Genomic DNA, 21,179 nt, shown 5'->3' on the forward strand with positions numbered 1-21,179 from the left:
TCTTTTTTTATTATTATTATTACTTGATACGGCATTGAGTGTGTAATTGTATGGCTCTATGTATTCTTACTTCTTATTCACTTTTGATTTAGGCTATTTGTCATTTACTTTCCTGTCTTTTCTTTTCTCTGTGGGCCTTGATGGATGAGAGATGGGTGGGGTTGTTCAAGTTTGTGATATATGTTACTGTATATTCTGTATACTAAATTAAAATGTCAATAAACATATGTTTAAAAAAAAAAAAAAAAAAAAAAAAGACTTAGTTCAACTAGTCCATAAATAGATCGAAAAGGTGTAGGCTGAAGGTATCCAGCTTGTAAATGCCTACCCTTTAATTCATTATTTCAGTAAATCCATTAGAGCTCTTCATGGTTTCAGAGTTACAAACTTCAAACTTTATTTATTTATATAGCACCTTTCATACATATAAAAATGCAACACAAAGTGCAGAAAGAAGCAAGTTTCCAATAATTAACAAATGAAGCCAAAAAATAAAATAACTAAATACAGTAAGTAAACAGTATTACAGTTGCAATCAAAACCTAATTGATCAATCCTGTTTGTAGCTTTCTATCATACGATGTTTTAATCTATTTTTAAATTAACCCTAACCCAGCCACAGAGATACACATGCTTTTTAATGTAGTATTTATTCTGGTTTAAGTTAAGTTTCCCTCTTAGCTCGTATCTCCCCTCTCTTTCCTTGAACAGTTTTTGAATATTATTAGGGAGTAAATTATTCTTGGCTTTGTATATTATCTGTGCAGTTTTAATTTTTACTAAGTCAGCAAACTTGGCGTGGTGCTTGTATCCTGCATGGTTTACTGTCCTTTTGCACACAGAGCTTTAGATGTCAATGTGCAAGAGAAAACTTTTAAAATAAACTTTCATTAATAATCTCAGCGTGGTGTTTATCACATGATTCCTGTTAAGCAACTAAAATCCCAGCATGTTAAAGTAACAGATGGATGTCGCTGTGTGTCTTTTAAGGAGGATCTGTCAGCTCGCGGTGAACTGTACGGCAGTAACGATAATCTTTTGGAAGCATCGAGCAACACAAAGGTGAGTCTGTTTCAGCGTGTTCACCTGTTGTTGGATGTATAAAGGAAGTTAAATTGTGGCTTACGCAGATTTTTCTCTCTGCATGAGAAGAGAGGAGGCTTCGCTGGGATGTTCAGGAGGACGCCCAAAACTCTGGAGCAACAGGTGCGACATTGACCCAGATTAGTTTCCCTTTCTCTCTGTGCATTTGAAGTTGTGTCGATGCAGCAGCTCTAAATTCTCTCTACACAGACAGAAAACATGTTAAATCTGCAGGTTTGTGATGGTGTGATACAGAAGAGTTGAGTTTTTTCAGTCCTTGCTTGATAGAAAGAAATAAAAATATATATTTTATAACGCTAATAATATACAGTATATTAAATGCAATGTGAGGTGGTTGGATGAATGTGTCTTCTGTGCAGCTGTTAAATAAACCCTGTGCATCTCGACCGTGTGTTGCAGGAGAGTGAGGACATGGAGGCAGCAGAAGGAGGGGGAGGAGGAGGAGGAGGAGGAGGAGGAGGAGGTCTGAGACGAAGGAGGACGATCAAGAAGAAACGACGCGTGAGTTAAAACAAACACAAACACATCCAGAGACTTGACAGGATGGAAAAAAAAACAGGAACAAGAAAATATCAGATGTATTTAATATCATGGATTTCTGCCTCAAGACGTTTTTATTTTGCTTCCTGCTTGTTCCCTGTTCTTAAATGTTTTTATTTTCCTGATATTTCCCTTAGGTTGTCTCTTTCCGGGTCAAGAAAACTCTTCCCAAACTTCCCAAGATTAATTTGCCCTCACAGGTTCGTACTGCCTTCCTGACGCAGCTGTTCTATCTCCTGCTCCCGTTCTTCATTTGCATTGGAAATCTTAAACAAACAGATAGAAATATGCTAAAATACAACAAATTCATTGGTTCTGTTTTTATATCTACTTAAGTAAATATGTGCTTTGTCTTCTGTATTACTGTTATTGACACCACTCGTCCTTTTTTCCTCCTGCACAGACGCCAGACAAGTTGCCGCTGATTGAAGAGACGGTGGAGCTGCAGGACATGAACCCAGCTCAGGTTGGCAAGAAGAGATTTTAAAGTAGAAACACAGTCTAGATATTTAGACTGAGACCTGGTTTGATTGTTCTTTTGTTTTTTTCTGAGTGTATTATATTTAATTTATACATGACATTTAATAGACCATGAACATCACGGTTTGGTTGACAGAATAAATCTATCAGATGAATAAATGAATTAACTCTTGGGGTGAAAAAGTATATGAGAGCAAAAAGGTTCCATGTATTAAAATGTAAATAATATATAATATATGATATATGATATATGCAGCGTGTCTTATTGTGTTAAACGTTGTGTTTCTGCAGGAGAGCACGGTGGAGGTGCAGCCTGTGGAGATGGCAGCTTACCCGACCGAAGGCAACCCACGGGAAGAAGAAGAGCCGGTGTGTTTTATTTCCTGTGTATCTCTGTGTGTGTGTGTGTGTGTGTGTGTGTGTGTGTGTGTGTGTGTGTGTGTGCATGTTTTATCATATACAGCTGCATCTCAATAAATTAGAATATCATGGAAAAGTTTATTTATGTCAGTAATACAATTCAAAAAGTGAAACTAATACATTATATAGATCCATTTCACACAGAATGAAACATTTAATGTCTTTATTTATCTAATGATTATGGCTTCACATCTATTGAAGACCTAAAATTCAGTGTCTCAGAAAATTTGGATATTTAACATTTATAATCTTCCATCTTATGTCTTTATGTTTTAACCTGATGTTTTTTTTTACTTGTCAGCTGCATTTTGACAGAGTGCTGTAATGTTTTTAAGACCTTTCTATATATTTCATTCCCACATTTATCTTTATTTGATCTTTATCTGTGATATCAATTTCATTTTTTCTTCTTTTCTTCCTTTCTCTTCTGTAAATCATCCTAAGAGATCAATAACATGTTCTCATCCTGATTGTGATTTTCAGGAGGCCGATGAGTTGATGGAGTGGTGGAACACAGTCAAAGGTTTGTGTTTGTTTCTGGTGTCGTTTAATGAGGTTTTTTTTTTTTTTACGTGTTTGCTCCTCCTCAAACTGACTGTGTCTCCTCTGCTGCTGTCGACCAGGTTGGGCCGAGTGGAACGAGACATCTAACTTCCAGGCGGAGGACGAGGAAATGTGAGCGGAGAAATAATCTTTGGTTCAAATTTTGTTTTGTTTGTTATTTTATGATTTATTTAATTAGATATTAAAGAGACCCCGAGGAGTTTGCTTTTGGTTATAAAAGAGTCTCATATTAATGTGGATGAATCTATGTTACCCACTTGTTAATGGGTCCATTTTCGATGAATTTATCGTTTTGTCTTTATAGTTATTTTGATATTATTATTTAGTGGTCGACTCGCCCAGCATTTCCTAGTTCCGGTTTCCCGGATGCTGCCCGTCATGCGATAACGCAGCTGAATCGCTAGCTGGCGTCGTTTATGGTCGGAACTACGATGGTATCTGATGGTCTTCAAACCTCCGACTTTCATTATTGATGAATGAAAACATTCTTGGCAGATGTTTTTGCTTTTGTCCGTCTTGCGTCTGCGTGGAGGCTCATGGGAAATGTAGTGTGAAAACACTTTGCTTTTCAAAACTCCTCGTAGTCCTTTTAAATTCCTGTTTCCTTCCTATTTCCAATATTTGCCAACTTAGCAGTTAAAATGACAAATGTGAATATTTCATGTATGATCATGATCATTTTCATTATCAGTTATTTTCTAAATATCAATATATATGGTTTGAATAATGAATATAAGTATAAATTCAGTAAAAAGATATAATAAAACATGTCTGACCAAATATATTCAGTTGTAATCACATATGACGAACAGGAGCAAACACATCTTGACATCAGAGAAGCTGAAAAGACCAAAACAATTAAACAAAGATTAAAGGGATTGTTAAACATTTTTGGCAAATTGGCCCATTGCCATAATCCCTATAGTTTTAGGAGTAGGTTCGTTACCTTTAATTGTCGGTGCAAGCTGTTTTTAGAACGGCGGAGCAGAGCCGCGAGCTGCTCAGAGCTACGCTACGGAGGCTCATGGGATTTCTTGGTTTCCCTCATCAAACTCATCAAATACACAATCCAACAACTCCAAAATGCTCTGGTGGACAAGTTGTGACCTGCACATTCACCACGCTATGAGATAATAACACAACGTTACCAGACTGAGTTGTTTTAGAGGTAAATACATGCAAAACCGCTGATGCACGTTCCTGTCGGGGGCAGTTTTTCATCAAGCAGTCTCTGTATTTCCCTCTAAAACAACTCTGTCTGGTAACGTTCTGTCATTTCATAGTGTGGTGAATCCACCAGAGCGTTTTGGAGTTGTTGGATTGTGTATTTGATGAGTTTGATGAGGGAAACCAAGAAATCCCATGAGCCTCCGTAGCGTAGCTCTGAGCAGCTCGCGGCTCTGCTCCGCCGTTCTAAAAACAGCTTGCACCGACAATTGACGGTAATGAACCTACTGCTATGACTATAGGGATTATGGCAATGGGACAATTTGCCAAAATGTTGAACTATCCCTTTAAAATATTTCCCAGTTATTGATCTATCATCTCACCTCCCTCGTCTCTTCCTCCTCAGGGCGATGGAGCAGGCGGCTGACCGTATCTACATGGCGGCCCGTCTCTTCGTGCGTCTCTTCAACCAGCGCGGAGCGTCGTTGCAGCATTACATCCTGGAGCTTCTGGCTCTGGCCGACGCCGCCGACCAGTTCCACAAGAGGACGGTGACGGCGGCCGTGGGCGGAGGCGTGGCCAGCGTGGCGGGCAGCGTGGCCACCATCACGGGGCTCATCCTGGCCCCCTTCACGTTCGGCGCCTCCATCATCGTCACGGCGGTGGGGATCGGCGTGGCGACGGCGGGCAGCATCACCTCGGCGACGGCCAACATCACGGACACGGTTCACTCCAACATGGACAGGAAGAAGGTGGAGAAGATGATCCAGGGCTACCAGGAGGAGATCAAGGTCATCAGGGAGTGTCTGGAGTTCGTGCAGGTGAGAAAATGTTCAGTTTAGATGAAGTCGCTCAGACGTTAAAGGAGCAGTGTCGAGAAAATGGATTTAATAAACAATAAATTATGTATTTGTTAGTGTATAATCACTTAAAACTTGTGTTAAAGGGCAATTCCGGGCAAATTCAACTCGGGGCTGTATTTTCCTAACATTTTAGGTCTAATATTCCATATTTTGCACATTCTGTGACATAAACTGTAAACTGTCTTGTCTGTAACAACATCTATTGCACGTCTGTCCGTCCTGGGTGAGGTATCCCTCCTCTGTTGCTCACCCTGAGGTTTCTCCTGGTTTTCCCTGTTAAAAGGGTTTTCCATGGAGTTTTTCCTCAGTCAATGTGAGGGTCTAAGGACAGAGGATGTTGTTACGATGCCATGTAAAAAGCCCTTTGAGACAAACTGTTTGTAAAAACGGGCTATACAAATAAAATTGCCTTGCCTTGCCTAAAAGAAGGAATCTGAATATTTTCAGTTTAATTGCTCCTGTTTTGCGGTAGTTGGTGTCTGTCCCCGCATCGCCACGGCAGCAATGAATGGGAGCGGATGCAAGTTCCGCTGCTTAGGCTGTTTCCATCCCTCTAAGCCACATTGTTTTCCACAGACAGCGTCAGATGGCGACTCAAACATGCACCGAGAAGTTTATTTACTTCAAGCAAGCCGACAACTAGATCTAATTCAAAGTCTCACACGAGACCCAAGTTGGCGCTCGGTGTGTTTACGTGCAGTCGGAAGCTCCCGTTTGTGTCATAAACACAGGAATATCAACTCTTGACTTGCTTGAAGTAAAAAAACTTCTGGGTGCATGTTTGAGTCGCCATCTGACGCTGTCTGTGGAAAACAATTGCGGCTTTGAGGGATGTAAACAGCCTAACCAGCGGAACTTGCATCCGCTCCCATTCATTTCTGCCGTGGCGATGCGGGGACAGACACAACTACCGCAAAACAGGAGCGATTAAACTGAAAATCTTCAGATTCCTTCTTTTAGACCTAAAATGTTAGGAACATACAGCCCCGAGTTGAATTTGCCCGGAATTGTCCTTTGCATTTTTACAGTACCTGAAGGCAACACACACGTTTGTCCGTCCAGATACTGACTCTAACACCTGAACTTTGCAGATCAATTAAAATTGAGTATTGATCCGATTCCAGTGCAACAAAAAATATAATTTATATGATGTATTATTGTTAATTAAAACCTTTGAAAAACAGACACCATGGGACTTCCCCTATCATCCAGTTTGACGGCCATAACTGAAAAAGATCCCGAATAAATAGACTCAGTAATAAAAATAATAATAATAAATCGCTTTCACCAACAAGGGATAACATTAGAGTTATGTGATCAATATCATGTGTATCCACTCACTCCCTGACATTGCATCTGAATTTCCATGTGTGTGTTGGTAAGAAACTAATCTTTTGATCCTAGTCTAAACTTTGACCGGTATCGATACTGTTGACGTTTGAACTAGGTTATTTATATAAGGAGCAGGTTCTTAGGTAAAACGTGAGTCATTTCATCAATGTTTATTTCCAACCACCATGCTGGTACGGCTGGTAGAAAACAATAACTGACAGAGATGGGGATAGTTGCAACACCGTTTATCTTTGTTGTTTCATATCATCAGCATCGTCTTTCCTGGAACTTTATACGTGTTATGAGCTGCTTCTGACCTGCTGAAGGTTTCCATTCATACACAGTTTTACACAACTTCACTGGTCTTATCAGAAGATGTTCTTTAAGACGGCTTTCTAATGTCAGGATCCACACCACTGTCACTGTTCTTCATTTAACCATCAGTGATGAGTTCTTGTTGTTCATACTGAACCACAGGAAGATGCTTTAGTGTTGGAACATGCACAGTAAACTTACATAGATGCATCTTTTGTGGTGTTGTCTCAGTTTTTAGTTTTAAATCTCACTGTTACAATTTACCCTAGGTTGTGTTACAACCTACCCTGGTAGTGGGGCACGGGCAGGTTATAACAGTGGCACTCGTTGCATTTGACGTCAAATAGTGAATTCTGTGATATAGTTTAAGAAGTTTAAGGCGCTGCTATTTGTAGAGGACACACGAGGAGACTCTGTGTCAAAGCCTTACCATGAACACTCTGCAACTTATAGGAGCTGAGACAAAAAGTGTTACAACCAACAACCATCCTCGGTCTACACTACTGTTCTTGCGTTTACAGGATTTCCACTTTCCCACCACTAGATGTCACTAAATCCTACAAACAAGTTGTTGGATGTTGTGTCTGCTCGCCATTATTTTTGTTCCACCTCGAAGAAAGTCAAGAGGAACTGATGCTCTGCTGAAAATATTTCAGCATAATGTTACAAATACATAACATAATAATTTTAATAAAAAGTAAACATCTGTATATGGCGATAATAATAAGTGTAGTATCAGATGTTAAAGGGATAGTTCAACACTTTGGAAAATTGGCCCATTGCCATACTCCCTATAGTCTTAGGAGTAGGTTCGTCCTTTATTTGTTGGTGCAAGCTATTTTTAGAATGGCGGAGCAGAGCGGTGAGCTGCTCAGAGCTACGCTATGGAGGCTCATGGGATTTCTTGGTTTCCCTCATCAGACTCATCAAATACACAATCCAACAACTCCACAACGCTCTGGTGGACAAGTTGTGACCTGCACATTCACCACGCTATGAGATAATAACGGAACGATACGAGACAGAGTTGTTTTAGAGGCAAATGCAGAGACTGCTTGCTTAAAAACTGTCCCCGACAGGAGCGGGCATCAGCTGTTTTGCATGTATTTACCTCTAAAACAACTCTGTCTGGAAACGTTGTGTTATTATCTCATAGTGTGGTGAATGTGCAGGTCACAACTTGTCCACCAGAGTGTTTTGGAGTTGTTGGATTGTGTATTTGATGAGTTTGATGAGGGAAACCAAGAAATCCCATGAGCCTCCGTAGCGTAGCTCTGAGCAGCTCACGGCTCTGCTCCACCGTTCTAAAAATAGCTTGCACCGACAATTAAAGGTAACAAACCTACTGCTAAGACTATAGGGATTATGGTGATTATGGTGGTGTAAAGGTGATTGACCCTTCTGTCTGTTCTCCGTGTCTCTTGTAGGAAGGTATGGACACTCTGCAGGAGTGGGACTTTGAGAAATTCTCTGAGAGCACCGCCAAAAAGGCTCTGAACCACAACATCAAGCACGTGATGAAGGAGGGCGGCCGCGCCGGCAAAGCCCTGATGATCAACACGGACAAACTCATCAGCACCGTGCAGGTTCTGGGCGCTGCGGGCGGCGCCGCCAAAGCCGCTCAGGCCATCAGCGTCACCACGGGCGTCATGTCGGGGCTCTTCCTCGCCCTGGACGTTTTCTTCCTCGCCAAAGACTCGCACGAGCTCCGCAAAGGAGCCAAGACCAAATTCGCGGGCAAAGTGCGGGAGGTTTGCAAAGACCTGCAGGACGGCCTGCTGGAGCTGAACAAGGTGAAGACGCAGCTGCAGAAAACGATGGACGGCATCGAGGTGGAGGAGTACGAGGAGATCGAGGAGGTGGAGGTGGAGGTCGACGACGACGACCTGGAGTCGGACCCGAAGAAGCTGGCGGAGCTGGAGCAGGAGCTGGACCTCATGGAGGAGAAGCTGGACAAGAAGGTGGAGGAGGTGCAGAAGAAGGGCAAAGAGACGGAGAAGGAGAGTGTGAAGGGTAAAGAGAAGAAGGAGGAGAAGAGCATGAAGGAGAAAGGAGAGCCAGAGACAAAGAAGGAGAAGGAGGAGGAAGCAAAAGAGAGCGATGGAAAGAAGGAAAAGGGCAAATCCGAGAAGCTGTCGGATGAAGAGAAAGAAAAGAAAATAGAGAAATCCGCCATAGAGGAGGTTTCGAAAGAACAACCTCAGAAAGGAAGCAAAAAAGACAAAGAGGCTGAAAACAGAGTGACAGCTGGAAAAGAGAGCAAACGAGAAGTTAGGAAGGAAAAAGAAAGAGAGCAGCAGCAGCAGGAGGAGGAGGAGGTCGCCGGGAGCAAATCAGAGGTGAAACCCGAGAGAGAAAGTCAAAGACACCGGAGCAGCAGGGAGGAGGAGAACAACGGCGGGAGAAAGAGATCAACGAATAAAGAGAAAGAGGAGGAGAGGGAGAGTGGGAGCGCGAGGAGGCACAGCAGCAGCCGGAGCGAGCAGGACAGAGAACGAGGGAGTAAATATGAAAACAGAGAGACGGAGAAGGAGAAGAGAGGGAGCAGCAGCAGCAGCAGAGACGTGGAGCGGCTGAACAGGAGAGAGGGCGAGAGGACGGACAGCAGCAGGAGGAGGAGGAGGGAGGAGGAGGAGGAGGAGGAAGAGAGAGGAGGAAGGGACCGGAGAGAAAAAGGACGAGAGGAGAGGAGGAGGAGGAGCAACGAGGGAGGGGAGTCGACGAGACAGGAGGAGCACGGGAGGAAGGAGTCGCAGCGAAGTCACAGGACGGAGGAGGAGTCAGGGGCGGGGTCGAGCTCCCACAGGAGGGGAGGGACCAGAGTGGAGAGTGCGAGGAGGCAGTTTGAGAGAGCGGGAGGAGATGAGAGGGAGAAGGAGAAGAAGAAGGAGGAGGAGGAGGAGGAGAGGAGGAAGAAGAGGAAGGAGAGAGAGAGGAGAGAGAGCGACAGAGAGAGAGAGCAGGGACACAGCCGGAGAGGATCTCGACCTCGATCCAACGCTCTGCTGGACGACGGACTCTACATTTAATCAGATGTGGCTCTACTTTTTTCTTTTTTTTTTACTGTGAACTCATCATACTAATTAAAGGGATAGTTCAACACTTTGGCAAATTGGCCCATTGCCATAATCCCTATAGTCATAGCAGTAGGTTTGTTTCCTTTAATTGTCGGTGCAAGCTATTTTTAGAACGGCAGAGCAGAGCCGCGAGCTGCTCAGAGCTACGCTGTGGAAGCTCATGGGATTTCTTGGTTTCCCTCATCAAACTCATCAAATACACAATCCAACAACTCCAAAACGCTCTGGTGGACAAGTTGTGACCTGCACATTCACCACGCTATGAGATAATAACACAACGTTACCAGACAGAGTTGTTTTAGAGGGAAATGCAGAGTCTGCTGGATGAAAAACTGCCCCTGACAGGAACGTGCATCAGCGGTTTTGCATGAATTTCCCTCTAAAACAACTCTGTCTGGTAACGTTACATTATTATCTCATAGCGTGGTGAATGTGCAGGTCACAACTTGTCCACCAGAGCGTTGTGGAGTTGTTGGATTGTGTATTTGATGAGTTTGATGAGGGAAACCAAGAAATCCCATTAGCCTCCGTAGCGTAGCTCCGAGCAGCTCACGGCTCTGCTCCGCCGTTTTAAAAATAGCTTTCACCAACAATTAAAGGTAACGAACCTACTGCTAAGACTATAGGGATTATGGTAATGGGCCAATCTGCCAACATGTTGAACTATCCCTTTAACACTCACACTAGTAAACGAAGCTGCTGGACTGACATCACGACGACATCATCAAATTAATCTTTAATTACTTCCTGTTCATGTATTTAGATCTCTGCCTAAATAGTTAGAAAGTTGGAAAAAAAAACAAAAGTAGGTGATGGGGATTTTGACATAAGGCGATTATAATGTTTTCCAACCACACCGATCGGCCCGGATCAATAACCGCGTGTTGATGGGCTGATCGGTTGTGTGTAGCCGGGAGAAACGTTGTTTCTGGAGAGAGAATCTGCTGTTTTAAAGTTTTACATGTATTTGTTGTTTCTTCAGAGCTGAGAGCAGCACAGATACTTTAATACGATACACACACACACATATAATTGTATTTGCCTCCATTATGTTGCATTGTGGAGGAAGCTGCTACTTTTAAATCCTGGATGAAATGAAGCCAAAAATCTAATTCATGGCCCTTTAAAAACCCTTTATGTCCAGGATTATATGTAACTATTAAGTATCTTTAAATATATATTATAAACACACACATCAAAGTCAGATATCACTGAAATTTGCCAAAGCATGAACTTTTATCAGTGTGTGTTACTCACAAAGACTTGAAATTATATAAAATCCTCATATAAGATGCTCCTGGTGTTGTGTCAGTGCCGAATGATAATGATGTACAGATGTGCCAGATGTGCTGTATTTAAAAGTGATTAATTCTGATAAATGGTGTAAACTAACTGTTCCTTTTTATATTTCTGGTGTTTCAGGGGTAAAACTTAAAGGGCTCTTAAAGTTCACATTGTGCCTTTCTTATAAACATACTATGTGTGTGTGTGTGTGTTATGTCATCTCATGGAGCAGTGGTTTTTATTGTGTAAATGTTCGTGTGACGTGTGCGAGTACAAACACGACGCCGGAACAACAATAATGTCATGAGAAATCTCCTGTTGCTGTTACAGACGTCTCTCAGTCTCTCGTGCACTTTAACAGGCGTCGCCTCCTCGTCGCACCTGTGCTGTCTCAGGTCAGACGTCAGATTCAGGTGCAACGAAGCATTTTGGGATTTTGGACTTTTTCCCACTGTTAAATGTTTTATATTTTCATTTTGTCTATGTTTTTTTATATATATATATATATATATATACTGTATATGGGGTAAACATTATTTTCTATGGTGCTGGTGTCTCATTGAATAAATAAATTATTATAAGTTTTTGGAAGAAGATGCTGTTCTGTTTTTTTTTTTTTTTTAATCTCTTGACAAGTTTTGTTGTAACACAGGAAGTGGAATAAGTCACTTTCACAGTAAAAAATACACACGTTTTTTTATTTTATTTTATCTAAAACAATAGTAATTACATTACACTGTAACTTTGAAAATACAGAACAGAAGAAAGGATCAAAGATTTTCTGTCGCCCTCTGTGGTGAAATATCCGATCCCCACCTGGGGGCAGCAGGGAGCGAAGCCACGATTTATTTGATAGTTTCTTTATTCCTAATATATTAGTTGAAATTAAATGTTTTCATTAGTGTCAGACTGACACTACTTCCAGGTTGCTTCTCTGTTTATCCAGAGTTGTGTAGGATATTAACCATTTGGAGGCATGAACAACAACATTGACTAGAGCGTTGTGCTCTTATGGATATTTGACTTTCAGTCGCCATTTATGGAAAATGTAAAAAGTTCATGCTACAGTGATATTATACCACGAAAGTAGGGCATTTGGTTGATTGATTGATTGATTGATTAGATTAGTTTATTTAACAGTACAAAGCAACATAAAAAACAAAACAACTTTAAATTTAACCGAAAAGGTATAGGCTGAAGCCATAAGCTTGTAACCCCGACCCATCTCACCTATTGTGCACTTGCAGATCACCTATATTTCCTCTTCCAGTGTATATAGAAATAAAACCATATGTTTATATTTATCAATTTAAGTACAGTAGAAGTATCTCAAACAATGACAATTTATTGAAACAAAAGCCAACAACAGTGTGTAAAACCACTCTTGTGTCCATACATCAGTAAGTCGTCATTCGGCCAATTAATGGATCAGACACTTTGTTGTTGTGATTCCTGTGGTTGATCATCACCTTGTTAGAAAACAACATGTTACATAATAAGGACTGAAACACTGAACAGAAGTTTAGAGAAGGTCAAATTAAGTTCACCTGTAAAGGTTTTAGGTTCATCTGAAAGTACAATATCCCGAACTTTTAGTGTAAATGAACGAGTAGTGTAAATTCTCCAGTATCTGTTCTTTGCTTGGAAACTTCCAACTTTCAATCCATTTCATTTAAAGACTGTGAATGTTGAACTGCACACTGCCAAACTGAGCTCACATCTATAAATCTAATATATTTTTATTCACTATATAGACTTTTTCTATTTTAGTGTGTTTGCTATTAATTATTGTTCATTTATTTTATTACTATAGTACTAAGACCTGAGTATCTCATTCTTCAAGTTTCATTGTGTGTATGGCAACTAATCAAACAACTAATCAAATCTGTCAAAAGTCAAGGTACATTAGAAGACAGATATTTCAAACATAGTATGGTTGAAAAGTTGAAACTATTTTGAGTTTTTATCTGATACTTGTTACTTTTTATCTCGTAATTTTGACTTTTTGTTTCATAATTACGCCTAAATGTACCTTGAGGATATCTATTTTCTTTCACTGGCAGAAACGGGCTGCCATACATCCCTTTTCATCTCTTTTCTGCCTTTGTTTAGTTTTTTTGTCAGTTTTTTCACAGCTCCTCATCACATCTCTTATTAATTGTAAACATGTAAACCAATAAACATAAAAACAAGATTTAAAAAAAATATATAATAGTAAATAATTTAAACAAAAAAGACTCAAGATACACAGAATAAATAAATCAATGGGGCTTTTACTGACTATTCAAATGTATGTTTTGTTTTTTTGAATTGAAAACTCATTGTTTGTTATGTATCATTCACCACACCCAGTGAATACATTTTAATAGTTTTATGTGAGAAAACAAAACAGGTAATAAAGATGTCACACGATGCAGACACTGACGCAGGTGATACTGAAAACAAAACAATAAACCCAGTGTTCTCTCGATTCATTTAAAATATTTATTGAGCAACTCTTTCTCATGCTCTGAGGAATGAGGAAAGACAACACATTTAACTTCTTCCAGATATGTATACGGAAAGAATTTTCAGGTATGACTTACCATCATTGTCGTCTTCATCATCGTTGTTGTTGCACAACCTGCAAATACCAGAGCTTCGGGGTGTAATCAACGTTTATTTATTTGTGTCACAAAAGACACAAAATGACCAGAAAGAGACACAACACGTGTAAAACTGAACTATGTCTCATGTCTCATCTCATGTCCAGGTAAATAATAATGAGTGATGCTCACCTGGGCAGATGTGTGAACGTCTCATTGAGAAACTCGCACATAGATTCACAAAGAGTCCTGTCTTCACATCTTTACTTTGCTTTCATGACGTTATTCATTTCTACTGAAAGACTCATGATAAAAACTGGGCGTCATACATTCACACGTGTGTCCACAACTGTTACAATAATGTTTCAAAGGAGGTTAAATCGAAAGCAACTGGACTTAGTTATTTGTCTAGGAAAGTCGTCGTAATCCTAGACAAATAACTAAGTCAACTGCAACAATCAAAACGTTTGTTCTCTGTTCGACAGTTTATACAACAGTAATGATAAAATGCACCTTTTTTTTAATGAACATCATTCCAACTGATTACGACGACTTTGACACTGAATGGTCAATAAACCTCATTTTCAAAAAAAAGGAAAGATTTTGATTCTGAAAATATGAATGAATGAATACATTTTTAACTATTTGGGCTATAGTTACAACCGAGTGTATGTATAAGTTGACAAGATTTACTGTTTTGAACGTCACTGATGTTATAAATTTGAATAAAACTAAAACTTTAACAAAACAAGTGATCACTAGTTAAATTTGCAAAAACATTTAGTGAAGTTATTGTTGCTATAAGGAAGTTATATGACAGAAAAACACATAATTAGACATCATAGGTCAGGTTGACCTAAATAAACCAAATAAAATGTGTGTTAAAAAAAAGCATGTTGGCCTGTTCTTAAAGCAGAAGTGAGTGATATATTTGTGTTAATATAAGTCTTAAATAGTTATATCTTCCGACAGCAATCACTTACATAGAGTGTTTGGACCGAAACACGGGTCTCTCAGTCCCTCTGCTCTGCTCTGAGCCGAAGAGAAAACATTTATCGTATCCTACAGTTTTTATCCAATGAGGAGAGAGAACGGCATGCAGGGCTGTGTGTGCAGCCAAGGAACGCCGTGAATGTGGTGACGTAGCGACGAGGACTGTTATGGTGCGTTCAAGGAAACTCGTATTTTTCCGACCGTGAAGTGGTACCAGTTCGATCTGGTACGAGTTCACCGGTCGGAAGTTACGAGTGGCCGTTAAAGTGACTTTCACCGGTAAAACAGGTCGGAAAAACACGAGTGGGTTGCCTGAAACGCTACAAAGTCGTAAGTTGTGACTTGAAGCTGTAATTTACGATTTCAAAAGCCTGCCTGGAACGCAGCATTAGCGAAAACGACCGGATCACTCACTTCTGCTTTAAGGAAGTATGTGAGGGGGAAAATAAACACTGCCTGATGGGAATCATGTTTCACGTAACAGTAACAGTAGATTCATATCAAAGAGGAGGAAAGTACAGATAATTTAATCAGCAAAATGAACGGTAACACCTTATAATAAGTCCACACTATTAAGCGTTAGTTAAGTTCACATTTATAACACATGAATACTCATTAATATGTAGTTTATAAACACAGTTAAAAATGTTTTACTCATCATTGATAAGCACTAACTGTATTTGTATGTGTTATAAATGAATAATTCAGTATTTAATACTTGATTAATGCTTAATAGTGTGTACTGAAGTGTGAGTGTAATGAAATGTAGCATCCTCTCCTGAAGAGTACAGGCATGCCGTGTGAGTACAAAGTCTGGTCGTGCTCAGGTAAACATTTGTTTAAGCACACGCCGTGAGTAAATTTACATTACATGTCAGGTCTTTACAGACAAAACAGTTGAAGACGGACAGAATTTAACCCTTTAACGCTTACTCACTGCTTTCACTGGGCTCTGGCAGCTCATAGCTCCAGGCCTTTGTGCTCACTGTACACACTTTAAATAACAACAACAACAACAAAACATGGCTGACAGCTCGCTCAGGTGGGTTTTCCAGTAGTAGCTACACCTGAGGGCTAACTTATTTTAGTTGAGGGGCCACATACAGCGCAATTTGATCTGAAGTGGGCCGGGCCAGTAAAATAATAGCATGATAACCTCTTAAAAAATAAAAGAACTTTGAATTTTCCCTTTGTTTTAGTACATTATTAAGTTAACGAACTGTCCTTTTACAAAACATATTATGAAAAACCTGACATTTCTTGATAAAGGTATGTGCAATCTCAACAATATTATGCCTCTTCTGTCTTTTACGTAATTTTCCGCACTTGGCAAATTCCTCCTGAGGGCCGTAATGGACCTCCTGCTGGGCCGGTTTTGGCCCCCAGGCCGTATGTTTTACACCCCTGCCTTAGAGATTTAGTTTCCTCGGGAGGGAAGACCGGGTCTCGAACTGTCTATTGAGGGTTTTCTTTGACTTTTTTTCTGTTTAGTACAATAGGCAGTGCTGAGATAATGGAGGTTTCTGCCTGATGTCACAGAGTTTCTCTCCTGCTCGCTCTCCGGTTTTGATGAACAAAGGAAATTTGATCTGGTGTTGGGAGAGACAGGGACACAGAGAGAGAGAGTTAAGACTAAATACAGTTTCAGAGCCTTTCCAGCTTCACTTAAAGCCCTGTATGTATTTCTATAGTACAGTGATTATCTCTTATTAATATTAGTATTAACTGCAGTTAAACCGTAACCTTAAGATGCTGTTGTACCAGTCTTACGGCTTTAGCTTCAGCTTCGGTTTTACTTACTGGAAAACCGCAAACAGAAACATAAGAAGGCAAAGTAAACATGACAAGAATGTTACTTTGTCATGTTTGCTGGCTCTAACTAAAATGCCTCCAGACATCATGACGGTGGTCTGACGTCAGTGGTGGCATCACATGCTATGGAAAAATGCATCGTAATGTGTCAGTGTCAGTGTTTGAATGACAGCAAGTTGATTCACCATCATTATTATTATTATAATGAATACATTTTACATCCAGACTGTGTTTTTATTTTCAAATTAATGTTCATGTTCATGTTGTCCTGATTAATTTATCCATCTTTGAGGTGACGTAATTAAAGTGTTGTTATAATTGTTATTTGGTCACGACTACTTCATAATGTAGCTTTAACTACTTATTAAATCACTGTATGTTAGTTATTAAAGCCAATTTAATTATAGTATCACCTCATTCCTGTGTTTAAGTAGATTAATGATATAGACAGATTGCGTTTTAATCTATTTATCATATATATTTGTTAGTGTATAAGGTGGGTGAACAATCACGGCCAGTTATCCAGACTGTGAAATGAAACTCTGTTAATGCTCTTGTCGGAAGTGCTTTGTGTTGACGGAGCCACGAGGGGTATTTCCTTTAACAAAGATGTGGCCCTGTGACCTTCTCCCCCTGCAGAACAGGTAGTCAGGTGAATTTCCTCAAATGCCACACCTTCTTCAGGATACTGCCCCTCCCCTGCATCATCATCATCATTGGCTGCATCAGCACAAAGCGTTGGAGATAAAAGGTGTTTTCACAGGAATCAAACTCACTCAGCAGGAAAAGCTCGACCAGGAACAGTCTCTTTACTCAGCATTTGACTTGGACATCTCAGGTAAGTCCCTCGCTTCTTCAACCATATGAATACGTTTAGATTATTAAATTAAATTAAATTACTTATTTTTAATGGTTGTACATTGTTATATATATTATATTATATTATATTTATTTACATTGTTTTATTATCAATTAAATAATTCAAGTATTATTTGAAAGACGGTGTCTTTCTTCCTTTTTTTCCCCCTGGATTTGATCATAATTCTTTTATAAAAATGTAAATTGTACTCTTAACTCTACCCAGGAACAATGATTCAAACTTTTTTTGTTTGGGTCCATATAAAAAACAAACCAACAAAAAAGTTAAAATACAAAAAGGGTTTAATTTTTCTTTAAAAATTGAGCTCAAGTTTCAATAATTTTAATTGAGGTGATTTAATGCTGTGTGTAATTTTCAAAAAGCATCAATATCTTGATTAATTTTTAATAACTCTAATGTTTTGTGACAGAAGATTCATCATTGAATCTTGTTTATTGGATATTTCTGATTTTCCTTTCCGCTTTGTTTCTGCCTGCAGGGATGGAGCGAGGATTGATCCTATTTGTTGCTGCACTGACGGTTTTTGTGGTGCCAGGCGTCCAAGGAACGGATCATTTGTCATTTTCCAATGCAACGGTTTGTTCACTTTTATTTTCTCAGTTGTCAGCTGTGTAGAGCCCCGCAATTTAGCACTTTAAACGCGTATTGGCAATATTCACTTAATGACCACTTTTACAGATTTATCAGATAAAATTTGGGAATTAGATTAAGATTAAAGCAGAAGTGAGTGATCCGGTCGTTTTCGCTAATGCTGCGTTCCAGGCAGGCTTTTGAAATCGTAAATTACAGCTTCAAGTCACAACTTACGTCTTTGTAGCGTTCCAGGCAACCCACTCGTGTTTTTCCGACCTGTTTTACCGGTGAAAGTCACTATAACGGCCACTCGTAACTTCCGACCGGTGAACTCGTACCAGATCGAACTGGTACCACTTCACGGTCGGAAAAATACGAGTTTCCTTGAACGCACCATAACAGTCCTCGTCGCTACGTCACCACATTCACGGCGTCCCTTGGCTGCACACACAGCCCTGCATGCCGTTCTCTCTCCTCATTGGATAAAAACTGTAGGATACGATAAATGTTTTCTCTTCGGCTCAGAGCAGAGCAGAGGGACTGAGAGACCCGTGTTTCAGTCCAAACACTCTATGTAAGTGATTGCTGTCGGAAGATATAACTATTTAAGACTTATATTAACACAAATATATCACTCACTTCTGCTTTAATGACCACTTTTACAGATTTATCAGATAAAATTTGGGAATTAGATTAAGATTAAGTGCCATCATCCAGATTATTTTTTTCCCCTCCAATTTAGGAAAGTTTCATCAAAGTCACAGATGATATTGTCGAAATATCCCCACATTGCTGTATAGAGAAAAATAACAGGTTTTAGCCTTTGAGTCAAATCAAACCATCATAAACGTGTTATTTACTGGTACAAAAAGAGATAAAAACAGCACATTAGCTCAGTGGGAGTAACTGTGTGTTGTGTGTCCTGCAGGTGAACATCACTCGTGTCGGGTGTGCAGTCAGTAAACTGTGTGTGGAGGTACCAGACGACTGCGATCCTGCAGGAAATGGCACCTGTCTGTTTGGATCAGTGAATGCCAGCAGCCTGATGGCTCCCAACGGCACTGACCTGACCATCCAGCTCAGAGGAGAGTCAGCAGAGTTAGCAGGCTACATCGCTCTGGGACTGACCGTCAACGCATCTGAGGTAAAAAAAAACAAAAAAACAAAAACACACTAATATCCTCACTGTTATTACTCCAAGGCCTCATAAAAACCCAATCAGACAGATGGAGATGTTTAAAGTGCCGGTATTATTAAACAATACTGAACCAGATCACAGGATCTTGTAGGAAAAACAAATAAAGATATGAAGTAATCAAGATAAGTCAATGTTAGAAGTACAAGACAAAGAACAAGTAGCCAAGTTTAATAATTAATAATAAACTGTTTAATTAAAGTAGAATATAAATGCAGCTAGTTTTAGATTAGATTGTTCCTGTAGCCTCAAATGCAAAAAGATAAAATAAAATGAACTGGCTTCAATAACATCCATCAACTTTTCCTTTTTGGTTTTGCTAAACTGTAATAAATTAAACCATCAAAGAGCCTTTTTATGACTCTGATCTATTAATACAAATTTAACATGTCTATATTCATGGTACATGTTTTTTTTTTTTTTTGACCTAGCAAGTCTGAGTAAATTGACATAAACTTCTCAGTGTTCAAGTCCTGAGGGCACTCTTACTCTCTTACTCATGTATCTCTTCTTGGCATGTGAAATAGCTTGTGCAATACGAAAGCATTTCCATGACTGTGAGAGACCACATTATGAACAAACACATTAAGTGTCTGCAAACAGGGAAGTAGCAAAAAATAAATAAAGTCAAAACAGGAAGAACCGGACTGAGTCTTTGTTGCCTCTTTCTCACCCTAAACTAAGAAAACTTGTTGACTTGCCTGTTGTTTTCACAAAAGAGACAAAAGTCTAATTGTTCTTCTCTTCTTTTTTCTCCTCAGGGCACCACCATGCTTTTCGTCTGTGCTCGAAACACATCAGACAACACCTCAATTATCTTCCGCACAGTGCAGAGAAACAACACAAATGCGACACAATCTGGAATAGAGAAGGTGAGGTCCTACAGACATATTGTCTCATTTATGCAGCATGCGTAATAGTAGGCACATTTAGGCACATCTGTCATTCAGATATGATCTTACTTGGTGTGTGGATCATGGTGTATTCTGACACGTCACTCCAACATCTGTCAAAGAGAAAAGGAATCTGACCTGCAAAATCCACTTTTTTTCAAAGTGTTCATGGTCCGTACATCAAATTTCCCCAGCAGCACTTGAAAGCACCAATTTGGAGAGTAGTTTGAATCACTTTAGCAATATCAAGAATCACAAATTCAGCTTTAAGAACAAAAATGATGGCAGATTATGTATCACAATCATCTTCTACAGCTATCTGTATCGGTTTGACTTCTCACTTTTTCCAGTATCATTTATCGCAATGGGCCAATTAAACCTGAACTGCATCTAATTTTAGCTCAGTATCTAACTATAATGTCACCTCACCTTCCCAGATTACGAGAGAAATCCGTGGCTCGGTGACAGGGAACGTGATCCGGTGCGAGTTTGTAGTCCCCATGGTGAACGCCACCAACATGGGGAGCAGCAATGCCACCACCCTCTCCATCGTCATGGGAACTGGCCCCTTTAATGCTAGTAAGTGGAAACAAGAGATCTGCAGCAATTCACTACTTGCTACTGATTCACATTGAATTTCAGCTGTAAATTATCCAAATTAAATCAAATGGCCTCCTTGGATCCAGATTCAGCCACACTACTGCTGTCAGACTTCTCCCTGTTTGTGTGTCACTAAGTCCTGGTTTTGCACAGCTTCAGGTATGCCCGGTACCTTCAACCAGAGCTTTAACAGCGGCCTTCTGGATGTTGCCAACCCCGCCAGCACAGAGCCAGCACCAACAACACCAGCACCAACACCAGCACCAACAACACCAGCACTGACATTTTCCAATGCAACGGTTGGTTCACCTTTATTTTTTCATTAGAGCTCCGCAATGTTATAATAACTTTGGTCCTGGTAACAGGTTTTATCCTTTGATTCAAACCAAACCAGAATCAGAAACGTGTTATTTTCTTGGTACAAAAAGAGACAAAAACAGCACATTAGCTCAGTGGGAGTAACTGTGTGTTGTGTTTACCACCAGGTGAACATCACTCGTGT

The 21,179-nt window shown here is 40.0% G+C and overlaps 1 protein-coding gene across 1 annotated transcript in view; it reads left to right on the plus strand.

Annotated features, from left to right (window-relative positions):
- Positions 1 to 20,813, plus strand: part of LOC311000134 (uncharacterized protein) — a gene marked incomplete at both ends in the record, with an annotated part of 40,897 nt that extends 20,084 nt beyond the window's left edge. The window contains 15 exons of the mRNA XM_083990768.1: positions 991 to 1,062; positions 1,153 to 1,206; positions 1,504 to 1,605; positions 1,782 to 1,844; positions 2,048 to 2,110; positions 2,416 to 2,493; positions 3,028 to 3,067; positions 3,168 to 3,219; positions 4,682 to 5,096; positions 8,213 to 9,287; positions 17,895 to 17,992; positions 18,918 to 19,133; positions 19,946 to 20,056; positions 20,515 to 20,656; positions 20,764 to 20,813. Coding sequence (XP_083846894.1) covers positions 991 to 1,062; positions 1,153 to 1,206; positions 1,504 to 1,605; positions 1,782 to 1,844; positions 2,048 to 2,110; positions 2,416 to 2,493; positions 3,028 to 3,067; positions 3,168 to 3,219; positions 4,682 to 5,096; positions 8,213 to 9,287; positions 17,895 to 17,992; positions 18,918 to 19,133; positions 19,946 to 20,056; positions 20,515 to 20,656; positions 20,764 to 20,813 — 2,631 coding nt within the window. The remainder of the gene's footprint in view (positions 1 to 990; positions 1,063 to 1,152; positions 1,207 to 1,503; positions 1,606 to 1,781; positions 1,845 to 2,047; positions 2,111 to 2,415; positions 2,494 to 3,027; positions 3,068 to 3,167; positions 3,220 to 4,681; positions 5,097 to 8,212; positions 9,288 to 17,894; positions 17,993 to 18,917; positions 19,134 to 19,945; positions 20,057 to 20,514; positions 20,657 to 20,763) is intronic.
- Between the last annotated feature and the right edge of the window lie 366 nt (positions 20,814 to 21,179).

This window comes from Trachurus trachurus (genome assembly GCF_905171665.1).
Source record: "Trachurus trachurus genome assembly, chromosome: 17".
NCBI lineage: Eukaryota > Metazoa > Chordata > Actinopteri > Carangiformes > Carangidae > Trachurus > Trachurus trachurus.